The 19,074-nt window shown below is 52.2% G+C and overlaps 6 protein-coding genes across 6 annotated transcripts; 5 read left to right on the forward strand and 1 right to left on the reverse strand.

The window, feature by feature from the left end:
- Positions 1–83: 83 nt before the first annotated feature.
- J4E84_008515 (uncharacterized protein) lies at positions 84–1,967 on the forward strand (the record flags this gene model as incomplete). The annotated part of the gene is made up of 3 exons (XM_049391086.1): positions 84–389; positions 448–659; positions 710–1,967. 3 exons carry the CDS (start codon positions 84–86, stop codon positions 1,965–1,967), a joined length of 1,776 nt encoding a protein of 591 aa, XP_049241118.1.
- Positions 1,968–3,471: 1,504 nt separating this feature from the next.
- Positions 3,472–4,172, reverse strand: J4E84_008516 (uncharacterized protein; the record flags this gene model as incomplete). The annotated part of the gene is made up of 2 exons (XM_049391087.1): positions 3,472–3,960; positions 4,017–4,172. 2 exons carry the CDS (start codon positions 4,170–4,172, stop codon positions 3,472–3,474), a joined length of 645 nt encoding a protein of 214 aa, XP_049241119.1.
- A 499-nt stretch (positions 4,173–4,671) lies between these two features.
- On the forward strand, positions 4,672–6,062 carry J4E84_008517 (uncharacterized protein; the record flags this gene model as incomplete). Its single annotated transcript, XM_049391088.1, has 3 exons — positions 4,672–4,749; positions 4,832–4,920; positions 4,970–6,062. The coding sequence occupies 3 exons, from the start codon at positions 4,672–4,674 to the stop codon at positions 6,060–6,062; spliced, it is 1,260 nt and encodes a 419-aa protein (XP_049241120.1).
- Positions 6,063–8,726: 2,664 nt separating this feature from the next.
- J4E84_008518 (uncharacterized protein) lies at positions 8,727–11,284 on the forward strand (the record flags this gene model as incomplete). The annotated part of the gene is made up of 5 exons (XM_049391089.1): positions 8,727–8,927; positions 8,977–9,237; positions 9,285–9,327; positions 9,376–9,733; positions 9,781–11,284. 5 exons carry the CDS (start codon positions 8,727–8,729, stop codon positions 11,282–11,284), a joined length of 2,367 nt encoding a protein of 788 aa, XP_049241121.1.
- Positions 11,285–13,962: 2,678 nt separating this feature from the next.
- On the forward strand, positions 13,963–15,539 carry J4E84_008519 (uncharacterized protein; the record flags this gene model as incomplete). The annotated part of the gene is made up of 5 exons (XM_049391090.1): positions 13,963–13,971; positions 14,164–14,912; positions 14,972–15,108; positions 15,174–15,283; positions 15,354–15,539. The coding sequence occupies 5 exons, from the start codon at positions 13,963–13,965 to the stop codon at positions 15,537–15,539; spliced, it is 1,191 nt and encodes a 396-aa protein (XP_049241122.1).
- A 1,986-nt stretch (positions 15,540–17,525) lies between these two features.
- PRE2 (Proteasome subunit beta type-5) lies at positions 17,526–18,556 on the forward strand (the record flags this gene model as incomplete). Its single annotated transcript, XM_049391091.1, has 4 exons — positions 17,526–17,657; positions 17,715–17,936; positions 18,000–18,140; positions 18,200–18,556. The coding sequence occupies 4 exons, from the start codon at positions 17,526–17,528 to the stop codon at positions 18,554–18,556; spliced, it is 852 nt and encodes a 283-aa protein (XP_049241123.1).
- Between the last annotated feature and the right edge of the window lie 518 nt (positions 18,557–19,074).

Below are 19,074 nucleotides of genomic sequence, written 5' to 3' on the forward strand. Positions count from 1 at the left end.
AACCACGATGCGGCCTCCTCCTTCCCATGTTGCTGCAAGTCACTCGCAACAACTTCTTTGCCCGCTCTTTTCATACTGCAATCATGCCTCTCGCTTTTCAGGTCGCCAATCTGGCTGTCAAGCCGCCCAAGGTGGGTGAAAATGGCTACCAAGGCTTCAATCCGCGCAAAGAGACTCTTCGCAAGGGGTACCAAAGTCGGGATGGCGCTCGCGCACTTTCTGGAGACATGATTGCTGAGCACGATGTCGCTGTCAAAGTCAGAGATGGGTGTACTTTGTACTGCGATATCTACCGGCCAGTCGGTAGCGATGGGAGCGAGAAAGTGCCTGCGATTGTGGCCTGGAGTCCTTTTGGCAAGAAACATACGGGTATTGATATGATGTCAAAGGTTCGTATTCACCGTACAGAATAAAGATTCAGAATGAGGAAAGACTAACATCATCCAGGTCAAATGGGGTTGCGGTGTGCCGAAAGGCTGCCTCAGCGGTCTCGAGCGCTTCGAAGGACCCGATCCGGCAGAATACGTTCCTCGGGGGTATGCGGTTGTCAACGTAGATGCGAGAGGTGCGGGAGACTCAGATGGAGACATTGTCATTATGGGAAAGCAAGAAGGCGAGGATGGGCACGACGTGATCGAAGAGCTCGCAAAGATGGACTGGTAAGATTCGCACTAGTCTTCCGGATAACACCGATCTAACGATGATACAGGTGCAACGGCTCGATCGGACTGGCAGGCAACTCACATCTCGGAATCGTCCAATGGTTCATTGCCGCCACACAACCTCCCTCGCTTAAAGCCATCGCACCCTGGGAAGCCTGTGGTGATCTTTACCGCGAACAATTCGTCCGCGGCGGAGCTTGGGACAATGGCCTCTTCGACTTCATCACCGAGCACGTAATCCGGGGCAAGAACGGACTCGAAGACTTCAAAGTGATGTACCGTCGCTCCTCAACCATGAACCCCTACTGGGCAGACAAGCGCGCCGACATTGCCAGCATAAAGATCCCAACATACATCGTCGCATCCTACTCCAGTTTCGTGCATACCATGGGCTCGATACGCGGCTGGATGCAAGTCGATACGAAAGATAAGTGGTTGAGATGGGACCCATATCAAGAGTGGTACGACCTATGGGCCGTCCAAGAATCCATCGACGAGCTCGCATCCTTCTTCGACCGGTACCTAAAGGGCGAGAAGAACGATTGGGAAAACACACCACGCGTACGCATGTCGTCGCTCAACTACGGCGACAAAGAAGCCATCTACCCCATCGTCGAAGAAGACTTCCCCATTCCACGAACAGACTACCGCACCCTCTACCTCTCCGCCGATAACAAGCTTGAAGCCAATGCACCAAGCACGGCCGGCACCTTAACCTACAACTCCGAAAGCAACACTTCCCCTGTCTCCCACGCAGCCTTCACAATGACCTTCGACAAGCCTACCCGCTTAATGGGCCTCCCCAAAGCCGTCTTATACATGTCCTGCCCCGACTTCAACGACATGATCGTCTACGTCCTGATCCGCAAACTCGACAAAAACGGCAAGCCCATGATCGCCATAAACATTCCCTGGTCCGCCGCGCCTTACAAATCTGCCGCCGAAATCCCAGAGTCCGATTACTCAAACTTGATGGTTTACTACGGCCCCACAGGCGTCCTCCGCGCCTCCCACCGTAAAACCGATCCCTCGCAGTCTATCCACCCGCAATACCCATTTCATACGCACGACGAAGTGCAAAAGATACCGGCGGGGGAGGTGGTGAAGCTGGAGATAGGGCTATGGGCTATGGGTGTTGATTTTGAGGCTGGAGAGGGAATTAGCGTGCAGGTTAGTGGTGAGTATCCTCTAGTGCAGGAGTTTGGTCCGAGGAAGAAGGAGGAGCTTGAGGAGAGGAATAAGGGGACGCATGTGGTGCATGTGGGTGGAGACTTTGGTAGTCATGTTGTTTTGCCGTTTGTGTGAGGGGGGTGTTGAGGGTCGGGAGGATGGTTATACTTAGTAGACATGGTTCTATGGATGTTCGTTATTCTACCAATGTACAAAATGCAGTGCCCCAGAACACAGCCACAGCGCGTCAATCCTCGTATTCCCTCCCGTTAGCCGTCCAGAAAATCTCCCGTATGTCTAAATTGGCACGCCTTACTGCCCTGGATCTTCCCTATTCTGTCCTAGCTTCCTGCCAAAAGCTCTTGGCGTACCGGGCGCCTGACTGGAACGGGTTACGCGCGGTGAGGCTCTTCGTACGACTACACCTACGCGAGGAAGATTGAAAGTTAATAGGGGCCCAGGCGTCGGTGAAGTGGGGAAAAAGTCTTCTGGTGGCATGGTTGGTATAGGTGTTAGATGAGTGCCTCGGGATGGGCATTGCTTGAGTACGGTAGTAAAAGAAGAAAAGTGGGTAAAGTGCCGCTGGTGCCGGTGGATGGGATGAGTATAAGGGAAAGGTAAAAGTAACTTGGGTATGATTTAACACAGACGGAGTTCCACATATCTCCCGCACGACTTCGGATCTGCGAAAACATCTCTTTGTCAACAATACAGCGGCACATCCTTACTCGTACAGCACCATTTCACAACCATGTCTTCCCTCACCTCCCTCGACACCTTCCTATTCCCCACACCAACCTCCTCCCTCGCCCCCTCGGGCACACAAATGATAATATCCGGCACCCCCCTCGCCACACCCCTGACCTGCCACCCCTCCGTATCACGAGAAATGTTCTTCAGCGACGTCTCCGGCAAGTATTGCACGTACAACATCGCCGCCGGCAGCAGCAACAAAACGATCCCCTACCTCGCCTCGTGCTGCAAACCGGGGGCTGAGGTGAAAATGTGGCAGGACTGCATGCTTTACTGCGAGACTTCGTCGAAGCAGGCCGACGAGTGGAGGGAGTGTGTCGAGGAGATTTATCCGCAGGCGAAGACGGATCCGCATTTTGAGGTTGTGCAGGTGTGCTATGGATTGGAGGGGAGGGGGTTGGAGTATATAGAGGGGCCGAATGGGACGAGGGCGCCCGAGGTGGCGCAGAGTAGGACGAGTGTGGGGGGTGCGGTGCAGACGGGGGATGGGGAAGGTATGTTGGGACTTGATGAGATGCGTGTGGAATGTTTGATTGACTGACTGGTGTTAGGTAAGGCGAGTGGAGATGGAGTTTCTTTGAGGCTGGTGGGATGGGCGGTAGCTTTCCTGGCTGTGGGAGCTGGATTTTTGGCTTGAGTGTTAGTTCGGTGTTGGGCTGAGCTACGAAACAGAAGATATCCCGTTATATACCCATGGAGAAGGAGAAGACGCTGTAAGATGGATGTGAATGCTGCTTGATTAGTATAGTCATCACTGTAGTAATGCTGAGCATCAGTGACATCGTGAAGCGTATGCCATGCGCTGCCACAACTCACCATGCAGGCGGTCCCTGAATGCGTCTGATGTATACACAATATGTTTTACAATTCCCACCTCACAACTACCTCAGGCAGTCTGCTTCCTCGCATTCTTAACCTTACTCTCCGCCTTAACCTCCGCCTTCGTCTTCTTGCCCTGCTCCAACCGCCTCTCCTTGGCCGTCTTCTGCTGTCCAGCCTGCCCACCATGCGCCTCAGCCCGTGCCTTTTCCGCCTCAGTATGTATCCTCATGCCCTCCATAGCCTCGGCCAATGTGGGTATTGTTAAGCCTTGTTTCCGCGCCAGCGCCAGTCTTTGGATACTCGCTTGCCTGCCCCGCTCCGCTGACCGTACGTCCTTCAATAACCGCTCTTTGATGCGCTGTTCGTCGAGTTGTGCTTGGGTGAGAACTGGGGGTCGGTTTTCGACGGGCTCGCCAAAGGGCGCGACGATGGAGGTTACGACGTGGCGGATTACTTTGGAGGTGCGGTAGCCGGATGTTATGCGCACAATGTCTCCTTCGACGACGGAGTTGTTGGGGTCGCGGGCTATGTATGTTTTTGGGGCTGGGAAGTGCTGGTTTATTCGTCAGCACTGCTATGGGCACATGTGCGATTGTCGTGCCAACACACCTTCCTGAACTTCTTATTCCATTCGTGCTCTGCGACGCGCACTCGTACTGCTCTCGCCATCTTGCCTGCTGAAACTACGACGCCGACTTTCTGGCTTGTGAAACATGGTGGGAGAATTGGTTTTCCGGCTATCGCCTTGGTCGCTATCGACGCCATGGCGGGTGGTGGTGGGTGTCGAGTCGAGGCGTGGTTGGTGTGCGGTGGTTGCGGAGGTCTTGCGGAGGTTTGCTAGCGCGGGCTGCGCACGCCAAGGTCGACCTGAGGGTGCGTATATGGAGACGGCAACTCAATGCGTCCTTCTACTGTATGCTATTGCGTGTCGGAGGCGTGTGGGGTGGTGTAGCCTCGATTCACCGTCGTCGCGTGGGAAATGCCTCGCATGAAAAGTGAAGTCGGTAATGCCAAGGCGTAACTCCGATTGGCCGCATAATCTACGTTACTGCTATCGTGTCCCATTCGCAACATCCACTTTCACATTCCAAGTCGCCCTTCCGCTTTCACTCTCCCAATTCTTTCTTTTCGGGGTCGCTCGTACCTGAGTTTAACACGCGAACCCCATGTAGAAGTTTGCTCCTGCATTTATCTCGGATACTTTTATTCCGTCCACTCACTTTCGCAACTCCAACACCGCTGTTGGCGCAACTCATAGGACAAAATGCTCCCACGGTTAGCGCTGTTCTTTTTGGTCGCCTTCTTGGCGCTGATTGTTGCTGGTGCAGAGGATTACTACAAGGTATGTAAAAGCGTTATCTGTACACATCTGTACTTTCGCCTCAGTTGCAAGTTGAAGTGCACTTGCTAACATGATACTGTAGCTACTTGGCATTAAGAAAGATGCCTCAGAGCGCGAGATCAAGAAAGCCTATCGAACTCTCAGCAAGAAGTTCCACCCAGACAAGAACCCGTACGTTCGTAAACCCATCACATCAGCTCACATCTCTAACGTTCAACAGTGGCGACGATGAGGCAAGTGGGAAGTTTGTCGAGATAGCCGAAGCCTACGAGGTCCTTAGCAAGAAAGAGATGCGTAAGATCTACGACCAGTACGGCCACGATGGCATCAAGCAACACAAGGAAGGCGGTGGTCCACGCCAGCACGATCCCTTCGATCTCTTCTCGCGCTTCTTCGGCGGCTCAGGACACTTTGGACACCAGGGCGGAGAACGACGCGGACCGAACATGGAAGTACGGGTCGCACTGCCCCTGCGCGACTTCTACAACGGCCGAAAGACGGAGTTCACAATCGAGAAGCAAGCGATTTGCTCAGCCTGCGAGGGTTCAGGCTCGGAAGATGGACACGTGGAGACTTGTGGTACATGCGGCGGGCGTGGTATCAGGATCCAGCGACAGCAACTCGCGCCCGGCCTATTCCAGCAAGTGCAGGTCCATTGCGACCAATGTCACGGCAAAGGAAAGACGATCAAGAAGCCTTGCCCGGTCTGCCACGGTAGCAGAGTCATCCGCGAAGCCGAATCACACGATCTCGAAATTGAGAAGGGCATGCCAAAGGGCGTACGCATCACCTACGAGAACGAAGCAGACGAAAGCCCCGACTACGTCGCCGGCGACCTCATTGTCCACCTCGTCGAGGCCGAACCTGCCATGGGAGAACAAAACCACGAGCGCACAGACGGAACCTTCTTCCGGAGACGGGGCAAGGATCTCTTCTGGCGCGAAGTGCTTTCCCTCCGCGAGGCATGGATGGGCGGCTGGACACGCAACATCACCCACCTGGACGGCCACATTGTCCAACTCTCGCGCAAACGCGGCGAAGTCGTTCAGCCCAACATGGTTGAAATCGTCAAGGAAGAGGGCATGCCTGTATGGGCCCAACAACTCGAAACCCACGAGGGACTGCAATACGGCGACCTGCACGTCGAGTACGTAGTCGTTCTCCCCGACCAAATGGAGAAAAGCATGGAGAAGGAGTTCTGGAGCGTGTGGGAAAAGTACCGCTCCAAGAAGGGTGTTAGCATTGATGAGGAACTTGGTAGGCCGACGGAGCCGATCCAGATGCCGGAGCCGGATGCGCACGACGAGTTGTAGGACGGCATTCTGAAGTGGATGTCTTCGGTGTATGCACGGCGTATAGGGCGTGTGTGGAAGAAGATGCTGGGATGAAAAGATATGTTCAGTGCTTGTATGAATTGAGCGTGGTATACCCGGTGATGATGTGGAGTTGGGGAGTCGGTTCAGGCTTTGGGCTGTGTTGCTTTGGCATATAGAGCGGCTTTTGTTAGGGATATATACTAGAACAATGGATGAATACACTATGTGCTGGTTTAATGGGGATACATGTGTCAGTGACGATGATGATCATGACCATCGACAGGTGCGTGCCGTGCGATCACTCAGTTCTCCAATCTTACTCTCGAAACCATCGGTTGTGTTGTAGGGCATTTCGAAGAGCGAGATCACTTTTAAAGGGGGAGTTTCGTAGAAGGTTGGAGGCATAGGTTGTAGGTGCTTTATTTTTGGCCCACAACCGAAAAGCAGAACACATGAGATCCTTGAAACCAGACTTTTGGAAACTCTCCGCTGACTCATGACAGAGGCAGCTTAGGCTTTTGAACTGGAAGTCTTGCATACATTTCTCTTTCACCAATTTCGCGTTTCCAACCTGGAGGGAGGAGCGACTCTATGAATATCGCCTGCTTTAGTTTTGTTCTGAGATTGAGAACGAGGATTTCCACATACAGCCTTTGCCTCAGAGTTTTGATGTTGAAGTGAAGGAAGTAGGTAAGAAGGCAGGAGCGCAGAAGACAGCCAAAAAGCGTGGGAGGTGTTTTGGTTCACATGCGTTGGTATTTTGTAGTTTTGTAGTGTGCTGAGAAGCCAGAAAGAGCGGAAACAGAACATCATCCTGTCGCCTTGATCTTTTTGGAAGACATTGCTCCTTTCTCTATGCCTTTTGGAATCTGCGCAAGAGAATCGTGGTGGAAAGATGATAATTGAGAACTGGTCGAAGAGAGGATTTTATATATCGTGGGAACGAGGATAACAGAGACATTCCGCTGTCAGAAGGCGGTTTTAGAACACAACAAAAGCTCGAACTTCCATGGTGTCTTGCGTGCGACATTTTGTTTCCAGGCGCGGACATGAACGTGCACACAAGGGTTTTTGTCGACAACTCCATCAAAGTTTCCACTTGTCTTTTGAATGGGTTGACTTGCTCAGAGACTCAAACATAGCAGATTCCACAGCTTATTTTAGTTACAAGTTTTTAGTTCTTTGAATTGTGCTTCTCCATGTAAGCAGTTTGGATGCATTTTGGAGGAAGAAAGCGACATGAAATATTAGTGTGTTGTTTTGGAACAAATGCGGATCAAGTATAAGTGGAAGTGGCAGACGGCAGCTCATGGGAGGCTTGTGTGTGCTTTTTGGTATTTTGAGCAAAAGATCAGGCGCACGAGCAGACATGAGCCAATTCCATTGTGCTTTTGGAGCATATGACAGGGCTCAAGTTGTTTTGAATACTTCATCAATCTTGAGAAATTCGTTTTGGATCCTTCATCAATTTTGGGAAGTGAGGTGAAGAGAAAGAGAGAGAACGCATGTAACGTTTTATATGCCGCAGGAGGGAAATCTACGCGCCGATCACGTGGTAAGGCACGCTGATAGCGTACCGTATTCTTCTCCCTTTCCCAAACTTGGAGGATCTGAGTCGAGAAAGCCGCCGCGTCCCATGAGGCTCTCGATTTCCACTTCGGATTCGGACTGAAGAAACTGGAAAGCTTTCATGATGATGGGGTTCACGTATACGGCGGCTGTTGCGTCCACCCGAATTGATAATTGGCACACCGTGCCAACGACATGACCGGCTTCGAGACGCAGGTACGCTTTGCTAGACCAACGGCACCGTCAGCTAGGCCATGCGCTGCCATGATCGTATCCCCGTTTTCGGGCCTTTGACATGAAGGAAATTTATAGACACGAGCCGCGACGGGCGCTTGCAAAGTAGTGCTACCAAGAAACGAGGTACAGCTGGCACCGATCCGTCTGTCAATGAGGGTCGTACGCATGGTCGAGGCCCACGGGCTGCGTGTTGTGAAGGTCAGACCAAGCATTAGCGGGGTGACCCGCTCAGGCATTAGCGACCCTCGCTGATTGGCTCAGGACGATTTTAGCTGCAATCATCCCTCAGGGTGCAGTTGCCCAATACACAAAGACATCCCACACCCCGCCAAACTTCAGCTGGTGCTCGTGCATGAAGCCTGCACGATGCAAAGCTCGAAATCTGACGATGGCGGCTGATGATCGCTCGTCACCACTGTGACCGACCACACTGCACTCTTTCGAGTGCCTATGTGTTGTGTGCTTCCCCAACGAGCTGAGGACCAAAGCCTGCTTTTAGCCATTACTCCTGGCAAGTCTTCACGGGATGCGCGATTTACGAGCCCGCGACATTGCATCAAGGGCGTTGCGGCGCCGAAAAGCAAGCGCTGCAAGTCACATCCCCGCGCGCCGACGCTCAAGAAAATCCCGCAGTGCTGCGCCATCCTGCCTAAACAATGAAGCAGCTAACTACACGTGGGCATTCCGTTCTCACGATAAGCACCAAGGCTAAGAGCCAACCAAAGCTTTTCGTCAGCGGTAGAGCTTGTTACCAGATGAGATTGTCAGACAGTCACAGTTGCGGCCAGATAACGGGATGGTATAAGTCCTGCGAGACTGCTTTACTGTCATTGCGTACAACACCGACAGCCTGGTATGGATACCTCAATACACTTTGCAGATGCAGACCTGCATCCAGTCCGATCTTCGCAGTCTGTGGGCGGAGTGTATCCTATGCGCTCGCGTACGAAGTCGCATGCGAATCGGACTTCGGTTGATGCGAAGATCAGCGAACTGGAAGACGCGGAAGACGAAGATGCAGGTCTGCGCGATGAGCGCGATTTTAAGCGCAGCCAGGTAAGGAAGCACATGGCGCGGTGTGATCCAGCACACTGACGCGACACAGGTCTTCAGTCTGACACAGATCCTCGTCCTTGCATACCAATCCACCGGTGTCATCTATGGCGACATTGGAACATCGCCGCTCTATGTTTACTCTTCAACGTTCACAGAGGCGCCTAGTCGCATCAATCTGCTTGGTGCTCTGTCGCTCATACTATGGTCTGTCACCTTGATGGTCACCGTCAAGTACGTCTTGATCATCCTACGCGCCGACAACGATGGAGAGGGCGGAACGTTCAGCACATACTCTCTTCTGTCTAAATATGTACGTCAAACAATCTGCGTAAGATCTTCAGTCACCAACGGGTGCAGGCAAACATCGCGAACAGAGATCCACGCGAAGCAACCCTAATACGTGAGTGTGCATCCTGCCATAGGTCTCCCTATACTGACTATCATGCAGGGATGGAGAGACACAATACCGATACTCTGGGCCGATCCACAAGGAATATCCGCTCAACCATCGAAAAGTCCAAGTTCTTTCGCGGCCTACTGCAAGTCATCGGTGTACTAGCCGTGTCGATGGTTATGGCTGATGGTGTTCTGACTCCAGCTCAATCCGTCTTGGGTGCCGTCCAGGGTCTCAACGTCGTGAAGCCTGATATCGAGAAGTCCACCATCATCGGCGTCACATGCGCCATCCTCGTTCTGCTATTCGTCGTGCAGCCGCTTGGTGTCACAAAACTGACGTTTGTCTTCTCGCCAATCGTCATTGTATGGCTGGCCTTGAACGCTGGGTTTGGAATATACAACCTTGCCAAGTATGTGTTCTTGTTACTTCCGAAGTACTCTTGACTAACGACTACAGCTATGACTACGCGATCCTAAAAGCTTTCAATCCTTTCTACGCATTCGATTACCTGATACGGAACAAATACGAAGGCTGGCGCAGTCTCGGCGGTATACTCCTGGCCTTTACAGGCGTTGAAGCTCTGTTCGCAGATATCGGTGCCTTCAGTCGCCGTGCAGTACAGATCAGTTGGCTCGGATACGCCTACCCGTGTTTACTGCTCGCTTACAGTGGCCAAGCTGCCTACATCAGTGTGCACCCGGAGGCATACTCTAACCCCTTCTACAACTGTGCCCCACCAGGATGGCTCATCTTTTCGCTCATCGTAGCCATCGCCGCTGCTATCGTAGCGTCGCAGGCCATGATCACGGCGACGTTTCAACTCCTGACCCAGATCATGAAGCTCTCGTACTTTCCACAGATCAAGGTCGTGCACACTTCGACAACGTATCATGGGCAGCTGTATATCCCCAGCATCAACTGGCTGCTGATGATCGGAACTGTACTTGTCGCTGCCATCTACAACAACACAACATCCTTAGGTAACGCCTACGGTGTATGCGTCATGTTCGTCACGTTCTTCGACACATGCATGGTTACACTTGTTGCGATCTTAGTGTGGCGCATCAAGCCATACTTTGTGCTCCTTCCTTGGCTCACCATCGCTTGTTTGGACGGTGCATACCTGTCATCGGCACTCACCAAAGTTCCAGACGGCGCTTGGTTCACTATTCTTCTGGCCTGCCTCCTTGGGTCCATCTTCATCCTCTGGCGGTTTGGCAAAGAGCAACAATGGGGTGCGGAAGCTAGCGATCGCTTCCCAACGACACACTTCGTAAAGACACTACCAGACGGCCGCCTAGAGCTGACCGAGCAGTATGGCAGCAAGTCTGTCGGAATCATGGAAGGTTTCGGCATCTTCTTCGACAAAGCCGGCGAGACAACTCCTATCGTCTTCAGTCAGTTCATCCGCAAACTAGTCACCATCCCCGAGGTCATCGTCTTCTTCCACCTCCGGCCGCTAGAAGTACCTTTCGTCGCCCCGGAAAACCGATACAGTGTTTCGCGACTCGCCGTCCCCAACTGCTACCGCCTAGTAGTCCGCCACGGCTACATGGACGAAGTCATTACCCCAGACCTAGCATCTCTAATCTACGAGAAAGTCCGCAACCACATCGTCGCACGGGCCCTCGAACGCGACGGTGAGATATCAGCTAAGGCTACCGGCGCCCAGCCGGAGAAGACCATGGTTACCGAAACTGTTGCTGGGAGTGGCATATCGACTCCAACGCGCAACTCGACTACTTCTGCACGTCTGGAAGCTCTTGAGCGTGCGTACAACCGTGAGGTGCTGTACATTATTGGTAAAGAGCAGATGAAGGTCAAGGTCGGCACGAACATCGTTCGACGATTCTTCCTCAAGGCTTTCTTGTTTATTCGGGACAACTCGAGAACGAAGATTGCGAGTTTGGACGTTCCTATGGATAAGGTTATTGAGGTTGGGTTTGTGAAGGATGTGTAATCGAGGAAGTGTGTATCCGTAATCTAGTCTTTTGGGCGATAATCGTTCGCATCGTGTCGATGGTTTTCGCAAAATTTTGTGTTGCGGCATGTCGATACCTCGGTACCTTTACGTGCCGTCGCTATTACTAAGTGGTCGATGCCAATGCGTCGCGATGACGTGCCTCCCTAGTCGTAGTCATTGCTTGGACCCTTCCGACGTTTGCTGACTAGCCACACCTCCACACCTCACCCTCCAACATCTCCAATTCTCCTGCAAATCTCCTAAACCCCCCAAATCACCCAATTCGCGATCATGAACAAGTTACCCGACGATAGTACCACCTGGCGTGTACTTTGCCAAGGCGGCAGGACCGTTGAATAGCTCGTCACCCCCTCGCGGCCTCAACCGCGCTCCTCAGCCTGTACCTCTTCGCGTCCTGAGCACGCACGCCATCTAGATTGCCGCCATAACGACATAAGATCAACACTCGTCTCCCCTGAGATGGGGTGCAATACACATGGCTTTACCAGGTCCGGGTTTAATTGCGCCGCATGTTGTGCCGTGGCGCGCATTCGCGGTGTGTCAGGCAAATCAGCGAGCCAGAAGAGACGCGATAGAGATTTCTTGCATCGTGTCGATGCGTGAAGCCTGTTTCGGGCATCGTGTAGGGTGGAGGTTTGATCTTCGTGCAGTTGGACCTGAGATGCATCTCCTTTGTTTCTGCTTTGTGGAGTTGCTCGTTCATCCTTCTCCTCCAGCAGTAGTTCCCACCCTACAGCTTCAGTATGGTGCTCAGCCTCTTCGAGTGGGCGTATGTTGTCGCCTACTTCACGTTCGTAATTGGCTTGCTGTCCTCGGTCGCCCGATTCTACTCTCGCGCATTGGTCTTGAGATCATGGGGTTGGGATGATACAGCTTCGTGTCTTGTGCTGGTAAAATATGACCAGCTTTGCGATGTCTTCACCGTTGCTTATTCTCTCAGGTCGTCAGTATTGTTCATCAAGTTGTTCTGCAGCTGTTCCTGAACCTGGGCTGTGGCAAGTAAGTTCGGGGGTGATCTGCTGAAATTGTGCGAAGACTTACTATCGACTCCAACAGACCGGGCAATATAGACTGCAGTTTCCAATCCCTCGATCTTCTTCGGGTAAGCTCTCCATCAGCGTTCTCGTGAGAGATAGAAGGACTAAGGAAGCACGCAGATATCATTCATCGAAGAGATCGTGATCTATGGCGAACACTCCGTCATCAAGATGACCTTTCTCTTGTTCTATCTCCGGCTTTCTGTTGGTCAAACGTTCCGCGGCTTCGTATATATTGGATTCGCACTGGCGTTTTCGATTTTCCTCTCTAGCTTGTAAGTTGACTGGTATCCGCAATTCATATGGCCGCAGACTGACGACATCTAGGCTCATGACAGTCCTACAATGTATACCGTTTGAGAAGATTCTCAACCCCATGTTGCATCCAGAGGTTAAATGCATCGATATGCGTATCATGATGCTCACTCCACCTATCCTTGTACGTATTGGCTACCTACACTCAGCCACCACACTTTGCGCGCATACTGACACGTGTCGCTTTTAGAACATCTTCATGGACCTCTACATCATCTGTCTCCCGATACCCTCTGTTTTGACCCTCCAAATGAATCTACGTCGTAAAGTCACCGTCGTCTCCGTCCTCGCCTTCGGCATCATCTCCGTCACAGTCGCAATCATCCGCCTACCCATCCTCATATCGGTATCCTCGATGAAGACAGATCTATCAATAGACGTTGGAAAGATGATAATTGTGGCATCGTTCGAGGTCCAATGTGCGATCGTTGCGGCGAATTTGCCAGCAATGAAAGCACTTTGGGGTAAGGTCAGAGGCAAATACAGCTCTGCGGGCAGTTATGAGCGATCGAACGAAAAGCCATACCATCTCTCATCGATGCGCCGAGGACTCCGAAATAAGCGCGCTTCTATGGGAACTATAACGAGGCTAGAGCAGGGGCTGACTGACAACGAGTCGCAAGTAGAGCTTGTGGAAGGGATACACAAACAACCAGGTCCACCGATTTTCGGATTTGGTGAGTCGCATTCCAACTCTGTAAAGTCTTCCCGGCAGAATTCGATTATTGTGACGACTGAACTGGATGTGCGACATACACCGAGGATATAGCGGCTATCAGAGATACGCCCGAGGAGCTTGCGGTAGAGTCAAGTTGATATTTAGCCCACTTAGCTCGGCATAGCGATTCACTCTTGCATTGCTCAGTGTTGTAATGTACTAAGCCGTCTATTAGAGGCAAAACTTTGGGATCCCGTCCTCACCCTCGCTAACGGTTCGTAATCTATGCCACCTCGACTTCATCTCGCTAAAAGCCTGATTGGGTTAAAGCCGCATCCCGCTACTCCAGAAGTATGCAAGTCCCAAATCCTTCCATCCCACTTATGTGCCACGCCGCATATCTTCCGACTATGCAGATCAAGCTCATGCTGACATCAGTCATCTCGACTGAATCAAAATGTACTGGCTTTTGGTCACTTCAATTGCAGGCCTCAGTCTCTTGACTCTACTTACATGGCGTCGGTACTTTTCCGCAATCAGCGGTATACCAGGTCCGTTTGCTGCTTCTTTTACTCGTCTTTGGCATATGCATCGGATTTTAAAAGGCAATCAAAACCTCGAACTCATACGCTTACATGAACAACATGGTAAGTGTAAAAGATATGCAGCAGCGCTTGTTATCGATGGCTCGCTCACAATCTCCCTAGGTCACTTCGTTCGTATCTCATACGACGAAGTCAGCGTTAGCCATCCAGATGCCATTGCAAAGATCCTCGTAGCTCCTCTCCACAAGGTACTACTTCGAAAGGCACACCGATCTAGTAGACGATTAACATGAATACAAGGCAAACTGGTACAAGATCCACGCTTTACCAGACTATCGCTTTCAATCACCTATGAGCACTACCGACCCCAAAAAGAAGATCGACAAATCAAAATACATAGCCGCAGCATATACCGTCTCCAACCTCCTCCGCTCCGAAGAGCACATTGACCGTACCTTCGAAATCTTCCTCGACTGGATGGACGAATACGCATCCGCGAAGAAACCAATACATCTCAACACTTACATCTCCTACCTAACCTTCGACGTAATCGGCGAAATCGTCTTCTCCAAACCCTTCGGCTTCCTCGCCCAAGGTAAAGACATCGGTAACTCCATCTCAAATTCCCTCGCTCTGAACGCGTATATCGCCGTAGCCGGTTACTTCCGCTGGATCAACATCGCCCTGCTAGCCAATCCAATCATGACATGGTTGTCCATCTTACCAATGGGTCACCTCTTCGACACTGTTACGTCTGTGTTGGTAGACCGAGAAAAAAATGAGAATGTGAGGTATGATGCAGTGCAGTACTGGTTTAAACAACATGAGAAGCATCCGGATAAGTTTACCAAACGGGAGATTGGTACGCAGGCGCTTGCGGCTGTGGGTGCGGGGTCAGATACGGTGGCTGCGGGGATGCAGTCTTTTGTTTATTATATGATTCGGCATGAGGATGCGTGGGAGCGAGCGCATGAGGAGGTCAACAAAGCAGTAGAGAAGGGGTTGTGTGGGGGTCGGGTGGTGTCTTATGCTGATGCGCAGCAACTTAGGTGAGGGGACGATTTCTTTGCATCAGCTTGGAAGAATATGCAGGACTGACATTTAGTAGTTTTGTGCAAGCCTGTGTGAAGGAAGCGCTTCGCATCTTTGGTCCCGTGCCCATGGGTCTTCCGCGCATAGCGCCCAAAGGAGGATTGGTAATTGGAGATCGCATCATACCTGAGGGTACTATTGTGTCAATCAACCGTGAGTCACTACTCCCCATAGATGTTGTCTGGTGGCTCAGCTGATTTTGCCATCTTCAAATACAGCATGGGTGATGCACTACTCAAAAGAGATCTGGGGTGCTGATGCGCACGTCTTCAACCCAGATCGCTGGTTAGCAGGGGATATCGCTGCGAAGGAGAGGTACTTTATACCTGTAAGTGACCTCTGTCCCCATACTGATTGCACAAGAGCATCTTTGTGTACATGCTGACTGATCTCTGTAGTTTGGAGCAGGTTATGGCGGCTGTCCAGGCCAAAACATCGCTAAGATTGAACTCGCGAAGATCGCAGCAACGTTAGTCAGGGACTACACAATCAAGCAAGTAGATCCAACACAAGATTGGCAGTGGAACGCCTACTTCACAGTCGTTCCACACTCATGGCCCGTATCCATCGAGAAGAGGGTATAACATTTCGGGTATATAACACGTCATAATAATGAAAGCCACTCGCTCCAACCTAAAACTCCAGTACCAGACCCAGACATAAGAAAAGGCGTCAAAGCCAACGATCCATACTCCCAAACGGCGGATACTTCAACCCACTCGGTTTCCTCCTCCTCATCCACCTCCCTCCCCCACTCGCACTACTTCCCACAGTACTGCTCACGCAATCCCAATCCCACGGCATGCTCTTGCTCAAGGCTTCGTAACCGGCTACTCTGCGTAAAGTTCCTCGGGTCCGCTCTTGCTGGACGTTGCGGAGGGCTGTGCGGGTGTTGTCCCGGACTGTCGTTGTTGATGCCCTAGGCTCGACGATTTGGGTGTGATAAGTTGGTTCGCGGGGGCGGGACGGTGGTGGGCAACGTGATGGCTCGCGGGTTGGGGGTGGAGGGCAAGGAGATGAGATGCTGCGTTTCCTGCCAGAGCCGCGGAGGTGGCCTTCTTTGATATCGACTATGCCGAGTCCGTGGTGGTGGTGGCTGTGACCATGAATTGGATGCATGAGTAGTGGATGCAGATGAGGGTGTCTGTGGTGGTGGTTCAGGTGCGCATCGAAGTGCACGTGATCTTGACCACCCCCTTCCTCCACCTCGAGGCTCATACTCGGTACTCTGACGCGGACGTCGCTGAAACGAGGCGACGCGGGACTACGTCGAACGCGAACGAGTTCCTCCGCACATGAAGAGTCGGTAGAAGGGCGCTGTTGCTTTTTGCCTTTGGCTGGTGTGAGGGTGAACCAGCACATTTCTGGTGCGCGGCGAGGAGAGATCAACGCCGGAATCGATGCGCGCGGGCAAGGGGTGGAGTCGTGTGGGCGGGGCAATACGATGGTAAGCAGTGTGTGAAAAAGATGGGGAGTAAGTTGAAGGTGGTCGCGAAGGTTGATAGTACGAATAAGGTGTAGTGTCGTAACGGGGCATTCAGAAGACTTGAAAGAAGAGCAGACAATGGGGTGAAGGCGGTACTTTATCCTATGGCTGACACACAATGTACATATGATCAGATCCTTCCGCACTCCTTCTCTTGATGGCGGCCACCTATGTATATACTGTTGCCCTCGACGATCATTTGCTACCATCACGCACGCTGCGCCGGACCTGCACGCGGGCCGCACGTATGCTTATACGTGAGAGGACAAATGAGACAGAGTGAGTGAAAACGGTGCCTGCATGATTGTTGCTGGTGCCTGCATATAGGCAATGCAAACATGTGTTCAAGTCCGCTGGGCGAGTGACTGAGGCTGACATGGGTGCGAGATGCGCGCGTGGGTCGGCGCCATGTCTTGCCTGACCTCAAGTCTCAACGAGCGGCATGTGACGCTTGAGCCCCAACGCCCGTTCCTGACTTGCGCGATGCGAGAACTTGTAGTACCTGATGACGTATGTAGAGGTGTAGTAAGGTCGTGCAATAGTCCTTCCGAAGGCATTTCCCTCTCTTGCGATGCGCCTGCGCCACGCTGATCCGTCGCTGTGTGTAACGACATGACTGCAGATATCTCTACACTCTTTGCGCATGCGCATGCCTGTGAGCATGATCGCATTCCTTCTCTTTAATTAAATGGAGTAGATGCTATTGCGATAAACGGCGATGACGCACGCCAGGCGCGCGGTACTCAGCATCGCTGCTCGTATGAGTGGCGATCACTGCGAGGTTAGTACTAGAGAGGAAGACGTGGACATGGCAAGGAACAAAGCAAGCGATAGTGCTCATCGCCCATAGCAGAGTCTAGGTGCAAAGATAGCTCGAGAGTGCGCAGGTTGTAGTGTAGGTCATCGGCGCTGATCCACCGGACTGGTGAAGGCAACAGCTAGACGCGGCTGTGTCTTGGCATTACCGACAACGCCGGAGCTTCGAGCTCACATCACCACGTCAAACAATCAAACAACCCCACCCCAACCACTCGATCACGTTTCCGATACCCTCTAAATCCCGCCAATACACACCGTCGCTGTCATGGATTCATTAGTATCGCAGTACAGCCAACCGGCGTATACAGAGGAAGGCCCGTCCGAGGAGGAGCAGTTGCAGCTCTACAGCGGCACCCCAGAGCTGTCTCTCAAGTTTGCCCTACCACCAGTAGCTCAGGTGCGCTATTCCTTTACTATAGCATATGAGGAGCGGAATGTACTAACAGCCTCATAGTCAGCGTCATGGCTCCGCGCAATGACGGACGACTACTCCAACCCCAACTGCCCCATCAAGATCGCCCACGGAACCACAACCCTTGCCTTCCGCTTCAAGGGCGGCATCATCGTAGCCACCGACTCGCGTGCGACGGCCGGAAACTGGATAGCCAGTCAGACGGTCAAGAAGGTCATTGAGATCAACAACTGCTTGTTGGGAACTATGGCTGGTGGCGCTGCTGTACGTACAGGACAATGATGAGGGGAGCGTCAGTATGGAGGGCTAAGTATTGACATACAACAGGACTGCCAATACTGGCTCGCATACCTCGGAATGCAATGTCGCCTCCACGAGCTCCGCCACAAGCGCCGTATCTCCGTCGCCGCAGCCTCCAAGATCCTCGCCAACCTCGTCTACTCATACAAGGGCATGGGTCTGAGTATGGTACGTCTTCCCCCCTCACAGCCATCCTCTCTCCCTCCCCATCTAACACTCTCTCCCAGGGAACAATGTGCGCAGGCGTAACCCCGCAAGAAGGCCCCGCCCTCTACTACATCGACAGCGACGGCACGCGCCTCGCCGGCAACCTCTTCTGTGTCGGTTCCGGACAGACCTTCGCCTACGGTGTGCTCGACGCACAGTACAAGTACGAACTCGAAGACGACGAGGCGCTCGAGCTGGGCAGGAGGAGTATTCTCGCTGCTACCCATCGCGACGCGTACTCTGGTGGTTTCATCAACTTGTACCATGTCAAGGAGGACGGCTGGGTCAAGCACGGCTTCAATGACACGAATCCGATTTTCTGGGAGACGAAGCTGAAGAAGGGCGAGTTCTCGAATGTTACTAGTGCGTTGGAGTAGTGTGGCGAAGGAGAGCAGCAGAGGAGACCTGGCATGCGGATATTACGTGGAGTAGGTCTCAACTGGCCCATGAATGCTATAGTGTAGCAGGTCACTCAAATCACGACTTAGACATGTCCAATGAAATAACGGCACATCACAGCATTTCGTTCACCAACTAGGCAGGGAGAACATTCTGTGAATAGGTGTGCATTTGCATTACCAAATCATACGCGACTAGTCACCATTATCTATGATACCATGCATGCAACCCCCCAAGACCTCGCCTAACAACTGAAAAAAGGAAAGAGCCGCAATCCATGCTGGCTGACTGGGTGTCAAAAAACGCCTTGACTCTCCCCTCCCCCTCTCCCCTCCATCGACTACGTAACACAGAAAACAAGAAAGAAATGACGTGCAATGTACACTATCCCAGTGTCAGATAGTTGGGTATAAGCAAAAGCCTCCTAACAAGGAAGTAGTAAACGCCGCGCAAGTCCCGTTGTCCCCATACGTTGGACATGTTCGAACGCCGTTGA

Source organism: Alternaria hordeiaustralica (assembly GCF_023758085.1).
Source record: "Alternaria hordeiaustralica strain BMP 2776 chromosome Unknown scaffold_22, whole genome shotgun sequence".
In the NCBI taxonomy this organism is placed as follows: domain Eukaryota; kingdom Fungi; phylum Ascomycota; class Dothideomycetes; order Pleosporales; family Pleosporaceae; genus Alternaria; species Alternaria hordeiaustralica.